Raw genomic sequence first — 19,754 nt, 5'->3', positions numbered from 1 at the left:
TCACTCCTTCCCTTAAAAAATTAAGGGTTAGTAATAGGTCAAATATCCCAAATCGATATATTTAAAAATTTATCTCAAATTACTTTTTTAGCCACTAAAAACCTCAAATAATACACATGTAATAAATTTACTCTCCGTTAGTTTTTATTAAATTTTATCATCAAATTGCTGAATTAAATGACACTTGACAGTTGATAGGTATACTAGTTTGAGATTTTTACCGTTCTTTTATTCAGGTGTACTAATCTGGCACTTTTTGCCGTATTAATCAAGTTTAACGAAAATTAACGAAGGGCAAACTCGTCATATGTGTACCAGTTTGAGGTTTTAGTAGTCGAAAAATTAATTTTTAAGGTAAATTTATCAAAGGTATACTAATTTGGAGGTTGTGATCATAGATGTACCGGTTTGAAATTTTTTTTTTTATGGTATTAATCCTAATTCTAATTTTCATCTTCTTCCCTCTCCTCTTTATAGAATTACACACGTCCCCGCCTCCAACCTTTTGCCTCGAGGAAAATTCAGACTCGTTGGTGGGGTATGGGTCACCAATAAAGACGGCAACATATTCTAATGTTTCCGCAAAAAGACACACACACACAAAAAAAAGGGCCCATCACATTATTATGGTATTTCAATGCAATGAGAAAGCAGCACACAATGTCTATCCACATGCAGACGCGAATCCAAGCCCTAAAAAGTATGAAGTGGCGGCTCCTCATCTTGACTCCACGGTCAACAATCTCCACTCCTCCCCCCACCCATCCTTTTGTTCTTTCTCCCCTGTTTCCTTCCTCCCCTGTATATAACTTCTGTCTCTGCCTCCTAATTCTGTCAGCCTCGGCAATAATTCTCTCCCTCTCTCTCTGTCCCACTGAACTTTTTGCCAAGAGTCTTCACCATGGAAGTGATGATACCGCCGAGCATGGAGTTCGACTTCAACAGCTCCCGTTCCTCGCCTCACGCCAGCGCTCCGTCCACGCCAAAACGCTTCGGCGAATACTACTTCAGCGCTCCGAACAGCCCTGCTCGGGTGGCCGATTTCTACCGCGAGTTCGATGAGTTCTCAGCCAAAAACCTCAGCGACCCTTCTCCTTCTTCTTCATGTTCAGCCGCTGTTCCATTCGTTTGGGAAGAGAAGCCCGGCACTCCGAAATCACCGCAGCCTAAGGCTTTTGGGAGAGAACCTGTTGATTTTAAAGATGATGGTGATGATGGATTCAACTTCGCTTTCGACTTGAGTAAGGACTCCGACAGGCACTCTCTTTCGGCCGAGGAGCTCTTCGACGGTGGGAGAATCCGCCCGCTCAAGCACCCTCCAAGGCTACAGAGCGACCGCTCAGCTCGGACGCCTCCGAAGAGCCCGCTCGCGCCATCGCCCAAGGCTCAGAGATCGCAAGCCAGAGGCTTGTTTTCACCTAGAGCGAGAAAAGAAAGCGACCCTTCCGAAGCGGCGACCGAGAACGCTAGGAGGAGCGCAGAGCCCCGCCAAGCCAGAGGCAGAGAGAGGTTGCAACGTTCGGATTCTGGCCGGAGAGCGGCTCGGTCGCTGTCCCCGTACAGGGTCTCTGCCTATCCCTGGGAGGAAGAAGAAAAACAGCCGACCAAACAGACGCCGACGTCCAAGCCCCCCTGTCTCACGGGTCCTTCGGCTTCGGCTGCGTCGAAAGGTTCGTCCAAGAAGTGGAGCTTGAAGGACTTTTTGCTGTTCAGAAGCGCATCGGAGGGCCGGGCCACGGACAAGGACCCATTCAGAAAGTACGCGGTGGGGAAGAAGGAGGACGCGGTGAGGAACGCGAGCTTCCGTTCCATCGACAGCCCCACCGGGCCGGCGTCGCGGCGGCGAGGCCCAGTCTCTGCGCACGAGCTGCACTACACCGTGAACAAGGCGGTCTCGAACGATCTGAAGAAAAAAACCTTCCTCCCTTACAAGCAGGGGATCCTGGGGAGGCTGGCTTTCAATCCCGCGGTCCATGGCCTGGCTAACGGATTCGGGTCATTGTACCGGCAATGAAATTAGATCTTAACATGAATGTTTTGTTCGTCTGGAAATGTTGGTTTTCCCTTACAGTATGTAAAGAAGTTTCTTTGTTCCGAAAAGTGTAGAGATCTTTACGTGAGGAACATGTTTCGTATATGTTGTATGATGAAGGAGAAGATCCTGTTCTTTCAATGATCAATTGAGCTCTTAATTTTTTTCAAAACTGCGGACGGATTAATGTCCCTGTGGTCACAAATGTTAGGCAAGAGAGTATCGATTTTCTGCGGCATATGTTCCTGCAGCCAAGCTTTTGATTGAGCAAATTTAAGCAGACCGCCTCGGACTGAGACTTACTGTTTTGTGATCTAAGCGTCAGAAACCGGGGATTATGGGAAGCAAACCATTAAAAGGTAGTCTTCTGGTGAAAATCTGGAGACTGCCGATCCTTCATCTCAAATTGGGAAAGGAAACCATGTCATACAAACGTTTTATCAGACAACGTGCGCGTGAATATGTGATTAAGACCATGTGATGAGATCCCCTGTTTGAGTAATCAATCTTAATAGGTGTGAGCAACCTGGATGCAGAGAGTTTGATACAGCACGGATGCTCTGTTTCCTCGGCACTTTCTGTGAGTTTTTGCATGTGTCCTGCGTAAACCAGGTTGCGAAATTCTTCTCTTTAACTCATGATCGAATTGTGAAAGTGATGGAAAATTGGAGACTCCAGGAAAAGGACTCCAAAAAGGGTGAAAACTTCCTGATGATTGCAACATCTTACCCTGTACTGTTATTTTATCTCAGCACTTCGCGTCAGCAAAACATTTCGTTGAAAAATTGGTCCGCAGGATGATAACTTCTGTCAACTTTCTAGAAGTGGGAAACTTCAACACCTAACCTTTCACATGCTTCCACCCGAATAAGAAAAAGGGAAAAGAAAAACCCATCATGAAAATAAGTATAGATCAGCCGTCTAACTTTGACAGAGTCGTGGTTCTTTTAAAAATTACAACTTGAAGCTCTTGATTTTGTTAATACTGCGCTTATGACACATGCCGGCTGATAAAGGACAAGAGGCCGGGTACTGAAAACTCGAACATTGCGACACACCATGGTATTGAAATGATCAAAATCTTAACATGAATATTGTATGTTTCATGATGAGGTGTGAAGTTGATCCTGTTTGGAATGGTCATGATGGAAGTTTCACCCCCTTTGCTATACCAGGTCCCTGAAATCCAAGATCAAATGGTCTGACGATACAGCAAAGTTACAACACCAGCAATATTGAAACTCGTTACTTCGAAGTACAGTTTACACTTTGTACTACTTCATATTTCATCAGCTTCCCAATTTATCTACAGATCGATACCACATCCTGATGCGCTATGCTGAACGGGTGATATGAAGTTGAGGCCGCAAAGGCAACTGTCTTGGTGTGGCCTTCTGTTGCCAGTAGCTCCTTCTGCGATGATAAAAGCGAATTCGATTTGTGCTTAGGGAAAATAGAAGGTCAGGCGAACACCCATGAAATTCAACGGGACCCAAAAGTACACAATTGCAGAGCTGCGACGATCAAATCAATTTCAAGAACGAGGGGCAATTCGCCCATCATAATTAAACATAACGGGTGATTGACGCTATTCCATTACAAAAGCCAATTCTTTCATACTTGCAATCTGGCCAATTATAAAAACACGATAGACATAGAATGATGCGGATGGACGTTCGAAGTCATGCACAGCATAGCAACATGTGATAACAATTGCAGACAGTAGATAGCAAGGTTCCAATCCTCCTCTCAGATGCCAGCAGATCACTAACCATAGAAGAGCAGATGACTACCTTCATGAGACAAGCTCAGTCAAAGTTATCAATTTTGACTGGCACGATCTCGTCGGGAACATCAAAGTGTCCTACCAAACGGGCAAAAAACAGCATTTGTTGTTCCAATGTGAATTTGATATTTTCAGCCTGTGAAACATTGCATGTCAATTTCCTGCACCACACTCACAACAAATGACTTGTTTATGTAAAGACTCGAAAAGAACAATACCTTGCGAAAACCATGCTGCTTGCCTTCGTATTCCACTTATGCAACAGGCAGACCTTTCTGCTTCAATGCCTCATAAATTTTGCGAGCCTGATCCGGCGGCACCGCCTGCAAGAGGTCGTAGATAATTGCCAAACTGCCAAGCAGCAGAGTTGCTGAAATGCCAGAGAAGTTAAACGGACTATCCGAAGGCCATTGATGACATTTACTTACCAATCGATAAGAGAATATAGAACTTATCTGATGCTACTTCATAACTTAGGACATTGAAAGAGGAGGAACAGGAGAGGGACAGGGAACTATTGGAAAGAGTGTGACTTGCGTACCTTGTCTTCCAACCCTTGAAATAGAATTATGGGACAAGAAAATTTCTCAACAGAATTTATGGGCGATCTCTGATAGCAATCTTTCTCAGATACTGTAGTGCCACAGATGGAGGGTCAGTATAAGGACTTATTCGAGGAGAGATGGAAACACGAATGACAGCTTCTCTGATTTACCAACAAAATTGTCAAGGTAATGAGATTCAAATTTGTGTGTTTCTGCTTTCAACATGTTCAAATCGGCAACCTGTTCATCGAAATAACTGACAGAATAATATCCCTTTTTAACATTGCGAAAATTCAATGCATCGGATAGTAGAATATACCAATGAATTTATGAATCAAGTATCCCGAATGCCACGTAAACACCAACTATGACCAATGCACAGTGCCTAACTGTAATGAAAATATGCCTTATGATAGTTCATGGATCACGATACTACTGTTCTGAACAATCGCCTCTTGCCAGTAAACTTTCCAGGAGATACATTTAATAGCAAGACACAACTGAGATGCTTTATATCATTCACCAGCAACAAGAAAGTCACCAAAAATGATCGATGATTATGTTGTAGACATTAATCTTCAGAGTCCATAGCTCTTTCAGACATTTGTGGGCTTTGTCAGGGTGAAGATAAGAACAACCTGCCGCTGGTGGCCCCAGCGACAAGCCACTTTCCCGACATTGATGCCAAATGATGAATTTAACTATCCTGAAGCCGACTATGAAGTAAATGGACTCACACCACAGAGTGAAGCTCCAGCTCTGAAAGTTCTCTAAATGCTAGAGCAGCCAAGGTTGTATACCCGCCAGCAGAGAGTCCAGTGATGCATAGACGATTGCCATCCACTTTTCTACTTTCCACCTAGATGATAAAAGCAACTTCACCATACTGAAATAGTTCTAGTATTCCATTACACAAGGAGCACTGACCGGCTGTCGCCTACCAAAAATTTAGCACAGGCACAACAGTCATCAACATCGACTATACCCCAGCGACCCAATAGCCTCTCTCTGAATTCTCTGCCATAACCTTGAACAAAAATTTTGTGACATTTTTCAGTAGCCATGAAGAAGATCAGTCAAATGATGGGCCAAAGATAGCAATACTTGCAACCATTTATGTTAACTAAACTCCATGAGGAAGTGGTGACGATAAAGCATAACGCTGTCGAAATGGTAATGATATCCAAAGTCAGAAAACAGGTTTTGCAGAAATCAAGAGATAGATATGAGCAGGAACTTTTCGTAACAAACCAGTGCTTCCACCATAATTGACATCCACAAAGGCCCATCCTCTGCTAGTCCAGTACTGAATACTCAGGTTTAAAACCCCTCGTGTTTCACGCGTAGGCCCTCCTGTGCAAATTTAAGCAAAATTACATGAACAGTATTCAAAGTTCTATACGAAAACATTGGTGGTACAAATTTCCCACAAAGGAACACAGACTGCAAGGTAAATTCAAGTATGATCTGAGTTGCAATTTTCCAAGTATGCATAAGCATTTTGACCAGGAACTTCAGTTGGAAATTCAATCATCTCTGGCAAGCTGAAATAAGACTCGTACTCCAAACTGACTCGTGAGGATGACCATATTATTCGAAAATCAATGACTTCTGACTTTTCAGCATTGAAAGTAACCTGCAGACCATAAACAGAAGGAAATTATAACAACAACGAGAAATACTAATTACTGCAGCACTGTCCGCGCTTCACTAAATATTAGCAGATTACTAAGGTAAAGCATTGCAAGAACCATGGCCACAGATGTTGGAAGTACTCCTGATGCTCCTTCAACGTAAAGGCAATTATTCCCTGAAGTCTGCAAAAGCAGAATGGGCACAATAGCCCAAACCATCAGCTTGAAAAATAGTAACAGCAACTCATCATAATAAGTTGTGGAACATACTATGTCTCCTATGTCCGTGAATGGTATGTCGAGAAATGATAATGAGCTCTGAAGAACATCAATAATCGCAAGATGAGACCTTCCCCTCTGCCTGCATGCAGCTTCTAAATAATTCACATGAAGAATTATACAATAATTTGCGATTAGGATGATGAAACACCTTAGATCATCACACGAAAAGAGCTCACCTGTAGCTGCAGGCAGTTAGGGTCTTCTGATCGTCGCTCTGAATAACTTTCTTTTTTTTTTGGTAAAGGTCGCTCTGAATAACTTCATAAGAGTTCATAACCAAAAACCCATAATGGCCTTGCAAACTCAGCATTTAACGCATAAAGAGGCAGGACCTCATTCATAGATTCAATCTGTTGAATCATGAAGCACATCAAAGATATAATTCAATTCCTTTCCAACCGCATGATGGATGATGCTATGAGAGTATAAATGGCAGTTGAATGAGCTCACACATGTAACAGTGGCTCAGTCCACACTATTTGACTGATTCAGTCTGAATTCCTATGGTGTTTCATATGGAAATTAAGGAGATTGGCCATATTTCCAGTATAAATCACCATGTGGAAAACCTGCTTCAGAATGGTTACCATAAGGCATGGTCGCTATGAAAGATGATCAATGAAATGAAGCACCTAAAATATCTAGACATTTCAAAATCAGTAAGCATGAACTGCGACTGTTCGGGGTTAAGATCTTACCCACTGATAGAGATTCCAAAATCCATTCTGTCTATCAGTAATGAAAAATAGTTCACCTTCATGTGTTCAAAGCACAATGTAATGTCTAGCACAATTTCAAGCCACTTCACTACGAAATTTCTTCTTATGTTTTAACTGAAATGTTACATATCCACAACTTCTACAATAAAATAGCTTTAGGATGCCACTGGAGTCAATCATCTGAGCAGAGTGAAAAGAAGAAATTTCGCAAAAATGTTGGAAATAGATCACCTCACGAGTAAGCAGAGACATACGACATACGAGAGGACTCCAGATGCATATCGCGGATAATACATGTTTAAGGGACAACATAACATGAAATACCAGCACACTCAGATCATCATGAAAGCAACATAATAAAAAGTTCATCCAGGCGACCCTTATATATTATTCAGGCAGATTAGCTAGAATTGGGAATGAGCCATTTAGGTTTGACAATTATTTTGGGGGATCAGGCTCCTTTTCTGTTCATTCACATCACAATATTACTAGAATCTTACATTTCTTTAGCTTCAAAGAACATCAGGTGACCAACGGACTTGTACCATTGAATGAGAAATCAATCTACACCAATCAGGAAATTTAGATCTGAGACAAAAGATAGTACCTTTTGGAGACCATTTAGGTTCAGTTGGTGACTCAATATGTTTGGGATCATGACCAGCAACAAAGACACGCTTATAAATTTCTCTGCACAGAAGCATTAAGAAAATTAATGCGACAAGGCAATGACATGAATATAGCACACAGATAAATTATAAGGAAAGGTTGCAAGTGTGTTTAAGAATCACAAGGAAGAGTTGATCAGACTAAGCCAACTGAAAAAGGCAAAGAGTGCAAAAAGTGCTGTATCGCAGTTGCAACTCACTTGGCTCATACATGCCATTAGCCATATGTTGTTCTAGGCTAAGTTTAGAAGTTCAATGTGCAGCATGAGATGTAAGGTTTCACTATCACTCAAAGGCTCAACACCATGGTTACAGACGGTGATTACAGTAACTTCTATGTATTAAAAACACCTGAACATTATGTGATAGGAAATATGCAAGAGCCTCTGAACATCAACACCATCCAAAAATGGATTGTGTTCTGACATTTGTTAAGGTAATCTAAAATTTTCTTAAACTGCACATATGAACTACTAAAACAGCGCACATAAGGCTCATTGAAATGACAGGTTTAAGGGGGACTCTTGAGTTAACATTTATTTGTTTAAGCAACCCATATCTGTCGAACAAGTGAAAGAATTGTTGCAACTAAATCTAAGATAAATTTGAAATTCAAGCATGTAAGCGACAATGGCTTTGTTAATGGACACTAGAAGGTTAACTGATCAAAAAGAGCATCAATCTCCATACCCACCCTCCGAGATGTACCCAACCCAGAGCTCTGCTCTATCCCATGGCATATTGGGATGACCCCACTCAATCCATGCTATCTTTCCACCCTTTGCATCCATCCGCGGAAAAGCGAAGAAATCATTGCCACCGATTAGTACTTTGGGCTCTAAATTCCACCAAATAAAACAAAACAAACGAAGGGGGAAAAAAGGAAATCAGCAAATTTCTGGTAATGTAGTGAACAAGTTAATGTAGGAAACAACTAATCTGGCACGTCCAGCAATTATTTACCTAGTATATCCTTCTCACTAAGGCCAATAGCTACAACTGCAGTGGTTGGATTCAAACTGCTCTCACGCCGATCTGTGTCCATGTAAAAGCAATCAGGTAAGTGTCTGAGCATAAGTCCCCAATAAATAAGCACCCGAAAAGAGTGACATACCTTCCCCTACGGTGACATAACGGCCAAACCTACGGTTGAAAACTCCATCTGCATAACAAACTAAAGGCCCAACATAGTCTGGAGTAACTGGCAATGGAGGAGAATCTGTAGGAGATGAGTATAACAACAGAGAATTGTGATGCTCATTGATGAATGGCATTCGGCTCTATGAAAACTTAGATAAAGCACAAGGCTTCATTAAGCGAAACATGAAAACTATAAAATTTCATTGCAAGCATGCTTCCCTTGGAGCCCCTGCTGGCGCTTACACTAACTGTATTGCAACAACTCTAAAGAGACCTATTTATGCTGCAAGTTCTTTTCTTTTTGCCCTTCAATCGTATCTCGACATGTCTACCATCAATAAAGATCTAAGCATGGAGCTACCAAATCCATGCGTAAACTTATTTGTGAAGAGACTGAAGACTATAATTTAAAATCCACCCTTCAACATGCATTACAGCAACTGCTTAGCTAACCTTTGAGGAGTAAGGACTGCCTGTACAGCCTTTGATCCTCATAATTCGAGAAAATGAGAGTATCCCCCGAAATGCTAAAAGCACCACCACCATATTCCTGACACAGGGTCCTCACGGCAAACTCTTTCAGCGTAACGTCAAAAGGTTCGCCTCCTGGTTTTTCCGGTTCTTTCACAAGAACAGAGCGTCTAATAGCCAATATACCCATCCATTATTAGTCAGCAAAATCCTGAAATTCCCGAGACTCATTCATCTGACAAAATCATAAAAAATTACAACCTGACAATCGTTACACATCTATGGAAGCACCATTCCAGCACCAATTCACGATACCCAGAAACTCAATACTGCCTGAATACTCAGTTTGATTAGTTTATCCTTCCTATTAAAATAAATGGTACGTGGAGTTACATATCCTGATTCATTAGGACGGGTCTCAAGCCAGATGAGCTGGCCAGCGCCGTCGACGGAGATGCCATCGAGCCTTTTGGAGGTGCTGGAGACGATGTCGGCGGTGATGGGGGACTTCCAACAGCCATACGGAGCTGTGACTCTCTCTGTCTTAGCTGTTGTTTCTGAGTGTGAGAGTGAAGAAGCCATGGTCTTGTGCTTCCCGAGTTGGGTTTGATCCATGAGACCGGGCGACGAGAATTCGAGTGAGAGGATTGTAGTTGGACTGGTTGATCATGTCCAAATCAATGCTAGGAAGGTTTTCATTTCTCAATTGTCAACAAGACACTAATGATAATGTTGTTTATAATGAAGTAAGGTTAGTTCCTGTCAACTAAATAGTGATGCCTACACGAGGTTACTGCAGTTTTGCCGAAATATTTTTGCATCTACGAGGGAGAGCACTCGAGCAGCAAGGTAGCACTGCATCCTGGTTTAGAAATTGCATGACTAGCAGCCCTTGCCATCTTTATCCTCGTTCATTCGCACGTACTACATGCCGGCTGACCAAGGACGAGACATCGCCGTTAGAGAGGCGGTCACATTTGACTGTCGCCGCAGCCGCCCAGCCATGGAGGCAGCTTGGCATGGTAGGGAGGCGGCCTGACATGGAAGAAGAGAGGCAATGGTTGTGAAAAAAGCCTAGTGTCCCTTGCATATACTCTCTTGAAAAATTCTATCCAGATTTATCTCAACTCCTCCTTTAAGATATTTTTGTGCAGGCTATATTCCTTTATCATATTTTAGATATTTAATAAATACAAGAGGTGACCTTTGGGCGTCTCGCTTGAGTTCGCTGTGCGGCACAAGCGTGACAGCGTTGCCTCTCGGTTGAAAACCCCAAGGAACTCGCCGGCGGCTAACACCTAGAAAAGGACGAGAGAAAGAGAAGCCCTCAAAGTAATTTTTCCTTTCGTTCTCTTCATTGTGGGCCCCTTTTTGGTAGTATTAGAAAAGACGAGGCTTCGATATTCGCCCTAAGAAGAGACGTCCACCGGATGGAGTGTCCATTGGTCAAACCGGTCACTCTCAAGAGGAAAGTAACTACCGCATATGTCATTCCCATATATATGAACAAGGATGTTCAAGGTGAGATATGGAAGGATACTTACTGGATCTGGGTCCAGGAAGTAAATAACAAAGGCTTTCGCGATTCGAAGTGGGTATCAAATGCTTCCGAGGTTGGAAGTATGATATATATATATATATATATATATATATATATATATATATATATAAAATCCAAGATAGTTATCCTTAAAAAAATCACCACACTTTGATTTTGTACATGGCTCAAACTCGAGACAAAATTCAACAGTGTCAATTATAACCCTTTATTATGGCAAAAGAATATTATAAGTGTCAATATTTGTGTACAACGCTCACTTTAGTGCTAATATCTTTTTTGGACCATTGAAGTGCTAATTTTTTTTTTTTAAAACGATTATTTCAGTACTAATTCCGATGAGTTTTGTCGGAAATCTGACGTGGCATCTATGCAGCTTCGCCGGAGCTGTTAAGGCGATAATAAAAATTAAAAAAATTTAAAAAATAAGCTAAACAAATTTATTTATTTTTGATTTTTTAGGCTATTTTTCTGTTGAATTTTAAGTTTAAAAAAATTAACTATTTTTAAGCTGAACAATTCATGTGGATCCAGATTTTTTTTTTTTGAAAAAATAACGTTTAATATTTGAAAAATTAATAAACAAAATGCCACGTATACTGTTTGGTAGGAATTGATACTTAAATGATCGTTTTTCTCCGATTTGACACTTAAGTGATCTAAAAAATATATTAACACTAAAGTAAGCGTTATACACAAATATTGACGCTCCTAATGTCCTTTTGTTCCTTTACTATGGTGGAGCGGTTTCTAAACCAGCACTCAGGTTTTTTTTTCCCACATTGGATTTCCACGTAAAAACTTATAATATATTTTCTCTCTAAAGAGAAAATATGGCTTCATAATCCAACAATTGGAATTCCGCTACGATCGGTCATGCTCCGACTTAATTTACAATACATTCACACGTACTACTCTAACTTTGCTTAAGTTTTAGCCCGTTACCATATTTAGTTGAGTCCATATTTATTCAAAATCTTAAACATATGAATATCGATCCAACTAAGTAATATTAATTATTCTAGAGGACACCAATTCCTCGATATGCAATTTTTCTGGCACATCACATATAAATCTCAACATGATTACCGTGATGAAGTTACGTTGCTTCGAGGCACTTGTTAACAAGATTTGTTGTGTAATTGGTTTGCACGAGTTGATTAGTGCAACAATACAAATGACTCATCTCCTTTCTTATGTTATCAAAAGGATGACATGACATGACGTTATATTCTTCCCCAACCAAAGAATGTCAAGACCAGAAAGCTCATCAGATAATGACATAAATACCGCAAGGCCAGCGTCGAGTCAAATGGCTCTGGCGGCCATATCTACCGTCGCTCGCTGCTCCTCTTTCTTTCTCCAAGTCCAACCTCAATCCCCTCACTCGAATCCTGGTCGCCGAGTCGTCGTCGTCGATCAAACCGCAACTTGGGAAGCACAAGACCATGGCTTGTTCACTGTCATCCTCAGAAACAACAGCTAAGACAGAGAGAGTCACAGCTCCGTATGGCTCTTGGAAGTCCCCCATTACTGCCGACGTCGTCTCCGGCGCCTCCAAAAGACTCGGTGGCATCTCAGTCGACGGCGACGGCCGTCTCGTCTGGCTCGAGTCCCGTCCTAATGAATCGGGGTATATAACTCCACTCACCTTTTTTCTTTATTTAAGGACTAAACTAATTAAAGTGAGTGTTGGGGTAATATTCAGTTTCTGGGTATTGCGGGTTGGTGCTGGGATGATGCTTCCATAGATGTGTAGCTCTTGTCAGATTGTAATCTTTATGGTTATGTCAGATGAATGAGTCTCGAGAATTTCAGGAGCGTACTGACCTATGTATGGTTATATTGGCTATTAGACGCTCTGTTCTTGTGAAAGAACCGGAAAAACCAGGAGAAGAACCTCTTGACGTTACGCCGAAAGAGTTTTCCGTGAGGACCCTGTGTCAGGAATATGGTGGTGGTGCTTTTAGCATTTCGGGGGATACTCTTGTTTTCTCGAATTACAAGGACCAAAGGCTGTACAGGCAGTCCTTACGCCTAAAAGGTAAGCTCAGCAGTTGCTGTAACGCATGTTGAAGGGTGGATTTTATTGTAGTCTTCAGTAGCTTCACAAAGAAGTTTGTGAATGGATTTGGTAGCTCCATGCTTAGATCTTTATTGATGGTAGACATGTTGAGATGCGATTGGGGGGCCAAAAAGAAAAGAACTTGAAGCATAAATATGCCTCTTTAGAATGGTTGCGGTCAAGTTCCTTTCCCGTTTCATTTCTCCTTAGTCTATGGAATGCAGTTATTGTAAGCCGGGACTCTGAGGGAAGCATGCTTGCAATGAAATGTGGTGGTTTTCATGTTTCGATTAATGAAGCCTTTGTGTATTATCAAAGTTTTTACGGAGCAGTATATCGTTCATCAATGGGCATCACAGTTCTCTGTTGTTGTTTTTTTTTTTTTTTTTGGGTAAAGTCACAGTTCTCTGTTGTTATACTCTGTATCTCCTTCAGATTCTCCTCCATTGCCAATTACTCCAGACTACGGTGGGCCTTCAGTTTGTTATGCAGATGGAGTTTTCGACAGTAGATTTGACCGTTATGTTGCCGTAAGGGAAGGTATGTCACTCTTCTCAGGTGCTTATTTTGTGGCTCATGTTTATTGGGGGCTATAAGACAGACACTTACCTGATTGCTTTTACATGGATAGATCGGCGTGAGAACAGTCTAAATCCAACCACTATGGTTGTAGCTATTGGCCTTGGTGAGAAGGATATACAAGGTGAATAATTGCTGGACATGCCAGATTAGTTGTTTCCGACATTAATTTGTTCATATTACCAGAAACCTACTGATTTCCGTTTGTTTTCCCCTTCCTTTTGTTTTGTTTTGTTGGGTGGATTTTAGAGCCCAAAGTATTAATCAGTGGCAATGATTTCTATGCTTTTCCACGGATGGATGCAAAGGGTGGAAAGATGGCATGGATCGAGTGGGGTCATCCCAATATGCCATGGGATAAAGCAGAGCTCTGGGTTGGGTACATCTCGGAGGCTGGGTATGGAGATTGATGCTCTTTTTGATTGGTTAACCTTCTCGTGTCCATCAACAAAGCCATTGTCGCTTAGATTCTTGAATTTCTAATTTATCTTAGGTTTAGTTGCAACAATTCTTTCACTTGGTTGACAGACATGGGTTGCTTAACCAATTAATGGCTAACACTAGAGTCCCCTTAAAACAGTCATTTTATTGTGGCCTTATGTGCACTGTTATAGTAATTCATATGCGCAGTTTAAGAAAACTTTAGATTACATCTAGAAATGTCAGACACAATCTGTTTTTGGATGGTGTTGATTTTCAGAGACTCTAGCACATTTCCTATCACATAATTTTCATGTGTTTTAAAACGTAGAAGTATATCACCGTCTGTAACCATGGTGTTGAGCTTTGAGCGATCGTGGAACCTTAAATCTCACACTGCACATTGAACTAAGCTAACATTGAACTTCTTAGCTTAGCCTAGAACAACGTATGGCTAATGGCATGTATGAGCCAAGTAAGTGGCAACTGCGACACAGTACTTGTTGCACTCTTGGCTTTTTTCCGGTCGGCTTAGTCTGATCAACTCTTCCTTGTGATTCTTAAGACGCACTTGTAACCTTTCCCTATAATTTATATGTGCGCTATATTCACGTCATTGCCTTGTCGCATTGATTTTCTTGATACTTCTATGCAGAGATATTTATAAGCGTGTCTGTGTTGCTGGTCGTGATCCTAAACATGTTGAGTCACCAACTGAACCTAAATGGTCTCCAAAAGGTACTTCCATCTTTTGGCTCGGATCCAAATTCCCAAATTGCTGCAAATTTATTTCTCATTCTAATGTACAAATGCGTTTGTCACCTGATGTTCTTTGAAGCTGAAGAAATGTAAGATTCTGGTATTACTGTGATGTGAATGAATAGAAAAGGAGCCTGATCCCCCAAAATAATCGTCGAATGTAAATGCCTTATTCCCAATTCTAACTAATCTTCCTGAATGATAAATAAGGGTCACCTTGATGAATTTTTTTATTATGGTGCTTTCATGATGATCTGAGTATGTTGGTCTTATTTTTTACTCATTGAAAGGATAATGTTCTACAGTTTTTTTATTGGTATTTTCATGTTATGATGTCCCTTAAACATGTATTTTCCATGACATGCACTTACTCTTGAGGTGATCTATTTCCAACATTTTGGCGAATATTCTCCCTTGTCACTCTGCTCAGATGATTGAGTCCAGGGGCATCGTAAAGCTATTTTACTGTGGAAGTTGTGCATATGTAGTTTTTCAGTAACTACATGAGAAGAAAATTCATGATGAAGTGGCTTGAAAGTATGCTAGACATTACATTGTGCTTTGAACACATGCAGGTGAACTATTTTTCATTACTGATAGACAGAATGGATTTTGGAATCTCTATAAGTGGGTAAGATCTTAACCCTGCACTGTTGCAGTTCATGCTTATTGATTTTGAAAAGTCTAGATATTTTAGTTTATTCATATCATTGAAAATCTTTCATAGTGACCATGCCTTACGGTATCGTTCCAAAGCGGATTTTCCACTTGGTGTTTTATACTGGAAATATGGCCGATCTCCTCAATTTCCATAGCAAACACCATAAGGATTCAGATTGAATCAGTCAAATAGTGTGGGCTTTGGATGTCATGCTGTGAAAGTTATAAATGAGGAAAATTTATTTTAGATAGGTTTTCCGCAGGTGACTGAGCCATTGTTACATGTGTGAGCTCTTTCAACTGCCATTTATACTCTCATGGCATCATCAATCATGTGGTTGGAAAGGAACTGAATTATATTTTTGATGTGCTTCCTGATTCAACAGATTGAATCTACGAATGAGGTCCTGCCTCTTTATCCGTTAAATGCTGAGTTTGCAAGGCCATTATGGGTTTTTGGTATGAACTCTTATGAAGTTATTCAGAGTGACGAACAGAAGACCCTGATTGCTTGCAGCTACAGGTGAGCTTTTTCTATGTGATGATCTAAGGTGTTAACATTATCCTAATAGCAAGTATTGTATGATTCTTCATATCAATTATTTAAAATCTGCATGCAGGCAGTGGGGAAGGTCTCATCTTGCGATTATTGATGTTCTTCAGAGCTCATTATCATTGCTCAAGATACCATTCACGGACATAGCAGACATAGTATGTTCAATACCTTCTTATGATGAGTTGCTGTTACAATTTTTCAAGCTTATGGTTTGGTATATTGTGCCCATTCTGCTTTTGCAGACTTCAGGGAATAATTGCCTTTACATTGAGGGAGCATCAGGAGTACTTCCAACATCTGTGGCTAAGGTGCTTGCAATGCTTTACCTTAGTGATCTCCTCGTATTTAGTGAAGTTTGGACAGTGCTGCAGTAATTAGTACTTCTAATTGTTGTTATAATTTCATTTTGTTTATGTTCTGCAGGTGAGTTTCAACGATGAGAAGTCAGAAGTCATTGATTTTCGGATAATATGGTCATCCTCACCAGACAGTTTGAAGTACGAGTCTTATTTCAGCTTGCCAGAGCTGATTGAATTTCCAACTGAAGTTCCTGGTCAAAATGCTTATGCATACTTCTATCCTCCATCTAATCATGTTTATCAAGCTAGTCAGGAAGAAAAGCCTCCATTGCTGTTGAAAAGCCATGGTACTTAAACAATTGCAACTCAGTTCCTGTCATACTTGAATTCACCTTGCCATCTATACATTCTTTCATGGGAATTTGTCCAACCAAACTAATATTTTCCATTTGCAAGAATCATAAATTGATGTTACTTGTCAAATCAAGTCTTTATTTTGATGTAAATCTATGAGTAAGTAGTGAGTTTTCAGGCTAAATACAAGTACCTGGCATCAATTGTAAATATTATAGATGCACAAAACAAGTCAGTACATATACAACTGATGCTGAATGAAGATGCAACTAATGTAGGGGCACTTGCTTTTTTGAAAGTAATTTGATATGGTATACTGCATAGAGTGTTGCGCTTCTTAAATCCTGTATTGTCATGTAAGTCATATATTGTTTGAAAAGGAATTTGATGATTACTTGACACTTTTGATGGCATACATGCTTGGCATAAATTCAGGGCACGTTACTTGACAATTTAAGCTTCTGCAAAATGATTATTCAACATGGTATCAGAGGTTCAAGTCAAAAGTCCGAATCTCGGCCCTCCCTCTTTTTTCCATTCTGTTTTTTACTCCTATTTATCTTCTGATTGCTGTTACATCCACATATAAGTCCTAACATACATCGGAGGATCGGAAGGGCAGTGCCAAGACACATCTCACTATGAAATATCGGCCTTTCTTGGACAACTTAAATTTGCAGAAAAATGGTCTTTTTAACCATTCTATGTAGAACAGTTATCACTCTCTCTCTCTCTCTCTCTCTCGATCGATCGATCGAAAAGAAAAGAAAAGAAAAGAAAAAAATGGCGGGCATAAATGTCAATTAATTGTTTCAAGTGGCATTGTCATGCATGAACGCCCAATTGTATAGAACTAGTAATTCATAGGCGTTTATGTAATTTTGCTTAAATTGCACAGGAGGGCCTACTAGTGAAACACGGGGAGTTTTAAACCTGAGTATTCAGTACTGGACTAGCAGAGGATGGGCGTTTGTGGATGTCAATTACGGTGGAAGCACTGGTTTGTCTCTAAACAAGAACTCTTTCTGCTTCATATCTTTCTTTTGAATTCTGCAAGACCTGTTTGCCTACTTTGGCTGGTAATGAAGCACCTTTAATATCTCAATAGTCCAATGCATTATTGTCACCAATTTCTCATGGAGTTTAATTGAGATAAATGGTTGCAAAAATTGTTTTCTCTCCCATCATCTGATTGATCTTCTTCATGGCTACTGAAAAATGTCACAAATTTTTTGTTCTAGGTTATGGCAGAGAATTCAGAGAGCGGCTATTGGGTCGCTGGGGTATAGTTGATGTTGATGACTGTTGTAGTTGTGCTAAATTTTTGGTAGGTGACTTTCAACTCGGTAGTTCTGTTAGTGCTCATTCGGTAATAGCATACTGGAACTATTTCAGTATGTTGAAGTTGCTTTATCATCCAGGTGGAAAGCGGAAAGGTGGATGGCAATCGTCTATGCATCACTGGAGGCTCTGCTGGTGGGTATACTACCTTAGCTGCTCTAGCATTTAGAGAAACTTTCAAAGCTGGAGCCTCCCTCTATGGTGTGAGTTCCTTTACTTTGTAGTCATTTTCAGAATAGTTAATACCATTCGGCGGCAATGTCAGGAAACTGGCTTCTTTCTGGGGCCACCAGGGGGAGGTTGTTCTTATCTTACTCTGACAAAGCATGTCAACATCTGAAAGAGCTCTGGACTCTGGAGATTAATGCCTATAACATAATCATCGATCATTCTTGATGACATTCTTGTAGCTAGTGAATGATGTATAGCATCTTCATCGTGTCTTGCTGTCAAATGGATCTCCTGGAAAGTCTATCACTGGCAAGAGTCGACTGTCAAGAACATTGGTGTAGGGATCTATGAATTAGTAAAAGGTGTATTTTCATTCCAGTTTGGCACAGTGCATCGGTCATAGTTGGTGTTTACTTGGAATTTGGGATACTTAAATTTCTCTATTTTCTAAAGACTCTTTTATAAATTCATCATTGTTGTCTGCAATTTCAATGCACTGAATTTTCACATTGTTTAAAAAGGGGTATTTTTCTGTCGGTTATTTTGCAAACAGGTTGCTGATTTGAACATGTTGAGGGCAGAAACGCACAAATTTGAATCTCATTACCTTGACAACCTTGTTGGTAATTCAGATAAGCTTCTGTGTGTGTTTTATCTCCCCTTAAGGATTTTTTCAGATTATGCATTCATTGCACTGCAGGATCTGAAAAGGATTACTACGAGAGATCGCCTATAAATTCTGTTGAGAAATTTTCTTGCCCCATAATACTATTTCAAGGGTTGGAAGACAAGGTAAGCAAGTCATGCTCTTTTCAATGGTATCCTGCCAGGAACTAGGGTCCTCTTTAATTTCCTCAGTTATGAAATTGTATCAGATAAGTTTTGACTTTTTCTTCTCAATCGATAAATGAAATTTCATCAATGGCCTTCACATATTTCTTTTCACATCTCTGGCATTTCAACGACTTTGCTGCTTGGCGGTTTGGCAATTATGTACTACCTCTTGCAGGTGGTACCACCGGATCAGGCTCGCAAAATTTATGCGGCATTGAAGCAGAAAGGTCTGCCTGTTGCTTTAGTGGAATACGAAGGCGAGCAGCATGGTTTTCGCAAGGTATTGTACTTCTTGACTCTTTACACAAACAAGTCGTTTGTTGTGTGTGCAATGCAGGAAATTGACAGTGCAATGTTTCGCAGGCTGAAAATATCAAATTCACATTGGAACAACAAATGGTGTTTTTCGCACGTTTGGTAGGACACTTTGATGTCGCCGACGAGATCACACCAATCAAAATTGATAACTTCGACTGAGCTTGTCTCATGAAGGTTGGCATCTGCTGGCGCATGACTTTGTATGTACCCATTCGCGTTTTATTATTGAATTCCATGGCTTTTTGCGTGAGCTTCTTCTATTGTCCCGCTAAGCATAAATTGAATGAATTCGCTTTTATCATCGCAGAAGTGGCTACCGGTAACAGCAGGCCACAAAAAGCACGGCGGCTTTCCAACGCAGCTTCGTATGACCCTGTCTGGACAGTGCACCAGGATGGGGGCGCCGATGTGTAGAAACATTGAGAAGCTAGTGAAAAATGAAGTAGTACAAAAATGTAATCTGAACTAAGAACTAGGAGTTCCATGTTGTTGTGTTAACCTCTTATGATGGTACCCTAATAATTTTTCTTTTTACGGGCTTTATTGAATTGAATGAACAAATT

At 40.6% G+C, this 19,754-nt stretch overlaps 2 protein-coding genes and 1 pseudogene across 3 annotated transcripts; 2 read left to right on the top strand and 1 right to left on the bottom strand.

Moving 5' to 3' along the window:
• Nucleotides 1-782: 782 nt before the first annotated feature.
• On the top strand, nt 783-2,199 carry LOC115751604. The gene is made up of 2 exons (XM_048275174.1): nt 783-1,765; nt 1,796-2,199. The coding sequence occupies exons 1-2, from the start codon at nt 902-904 to the stop codon at nt 2,012-2,014; spliced, it is 1,083 nt and encodes a 360-aa protein (XP_048131131.1). The 5' UTR covers nt 783-901; the 3' UTR covers nt 2,015-2,199.
• Nucleotides 2,200-3,136: 937 nt separating this feature from the next.
• LOC115751660 lies at nt 3,137-9,456 on the bottom strand (annotated as a pseudogene).
• Nucleotides 9,457-12,091: 2,635 nt separating this feature from the next.
• On the top strand, nt 12,092-19,752 carry LOC115732519. 2 transcript variants are annotated; one of them, XM_048273847.1, is made up of 19 exons: nt 12,092-12,468; nt 12,692-12,879; nt 13,336-13,440; nt 13,532-13,603; nt 13,729-13,876; nt 14,555-14,637; nt 15,234-15,289; nt 15,705-15,841; nt 15,939-16,029; nt 16,117-16,182; nt 16,298-16,520; nt 17,426-17,527; nt 17,769-17,854; nt 17,949-18,071; nt 18,593-18,662; nt 18,740-18,831; nt 19,049-19,153; nt 19,237-19,365; nt 19,521-19,752. In XM_048273847.1, the coding sequence occupies exons 1-18, from the start codon at nt 12,284-12,286 to the stop codon at nt 19,348-19,350; spliced, it is 2,046 nt and encodes a 681-aa protein (XP_048129804.1). In that variant the 5' UTR covers nt 12,092-12,283; the 3' UTR covers nt 19,351-19,365; nt 19,521-19,752. The 2 variants fall into 2 exon arrangements, with proteins under 2 accessions (XP_048129804.1, XP_048129805.1); XM_048273848.1 differs by having other exon boundaries at nt 19,499-19,752.
• Nucleotides 19,753-19,754: the final 2 nt, after the last annotated feature.

The sequence above is a fragment of the Rhodamnia argentea genome, chromosome 2 (genome assembly GCF_020921035.1).
Source record: "Rhodamnia argentea isolate NSW1041297 chromosome 2, ASM2092103v1, whole genome shotgun sequence".
Taxonomy (NCBI): domain Eukaryota; kingdom Viridiplantae; phylum Streptophyta; class Magnoliopsida; order Myrtales; family Myrtaceae; genus Rhodamnia; species Rhodamnia argentea.
Note: the sequence above shows the minus strand (reverse complement) of the source record. Positions and strands in the feature narration are given on the sequence as shown.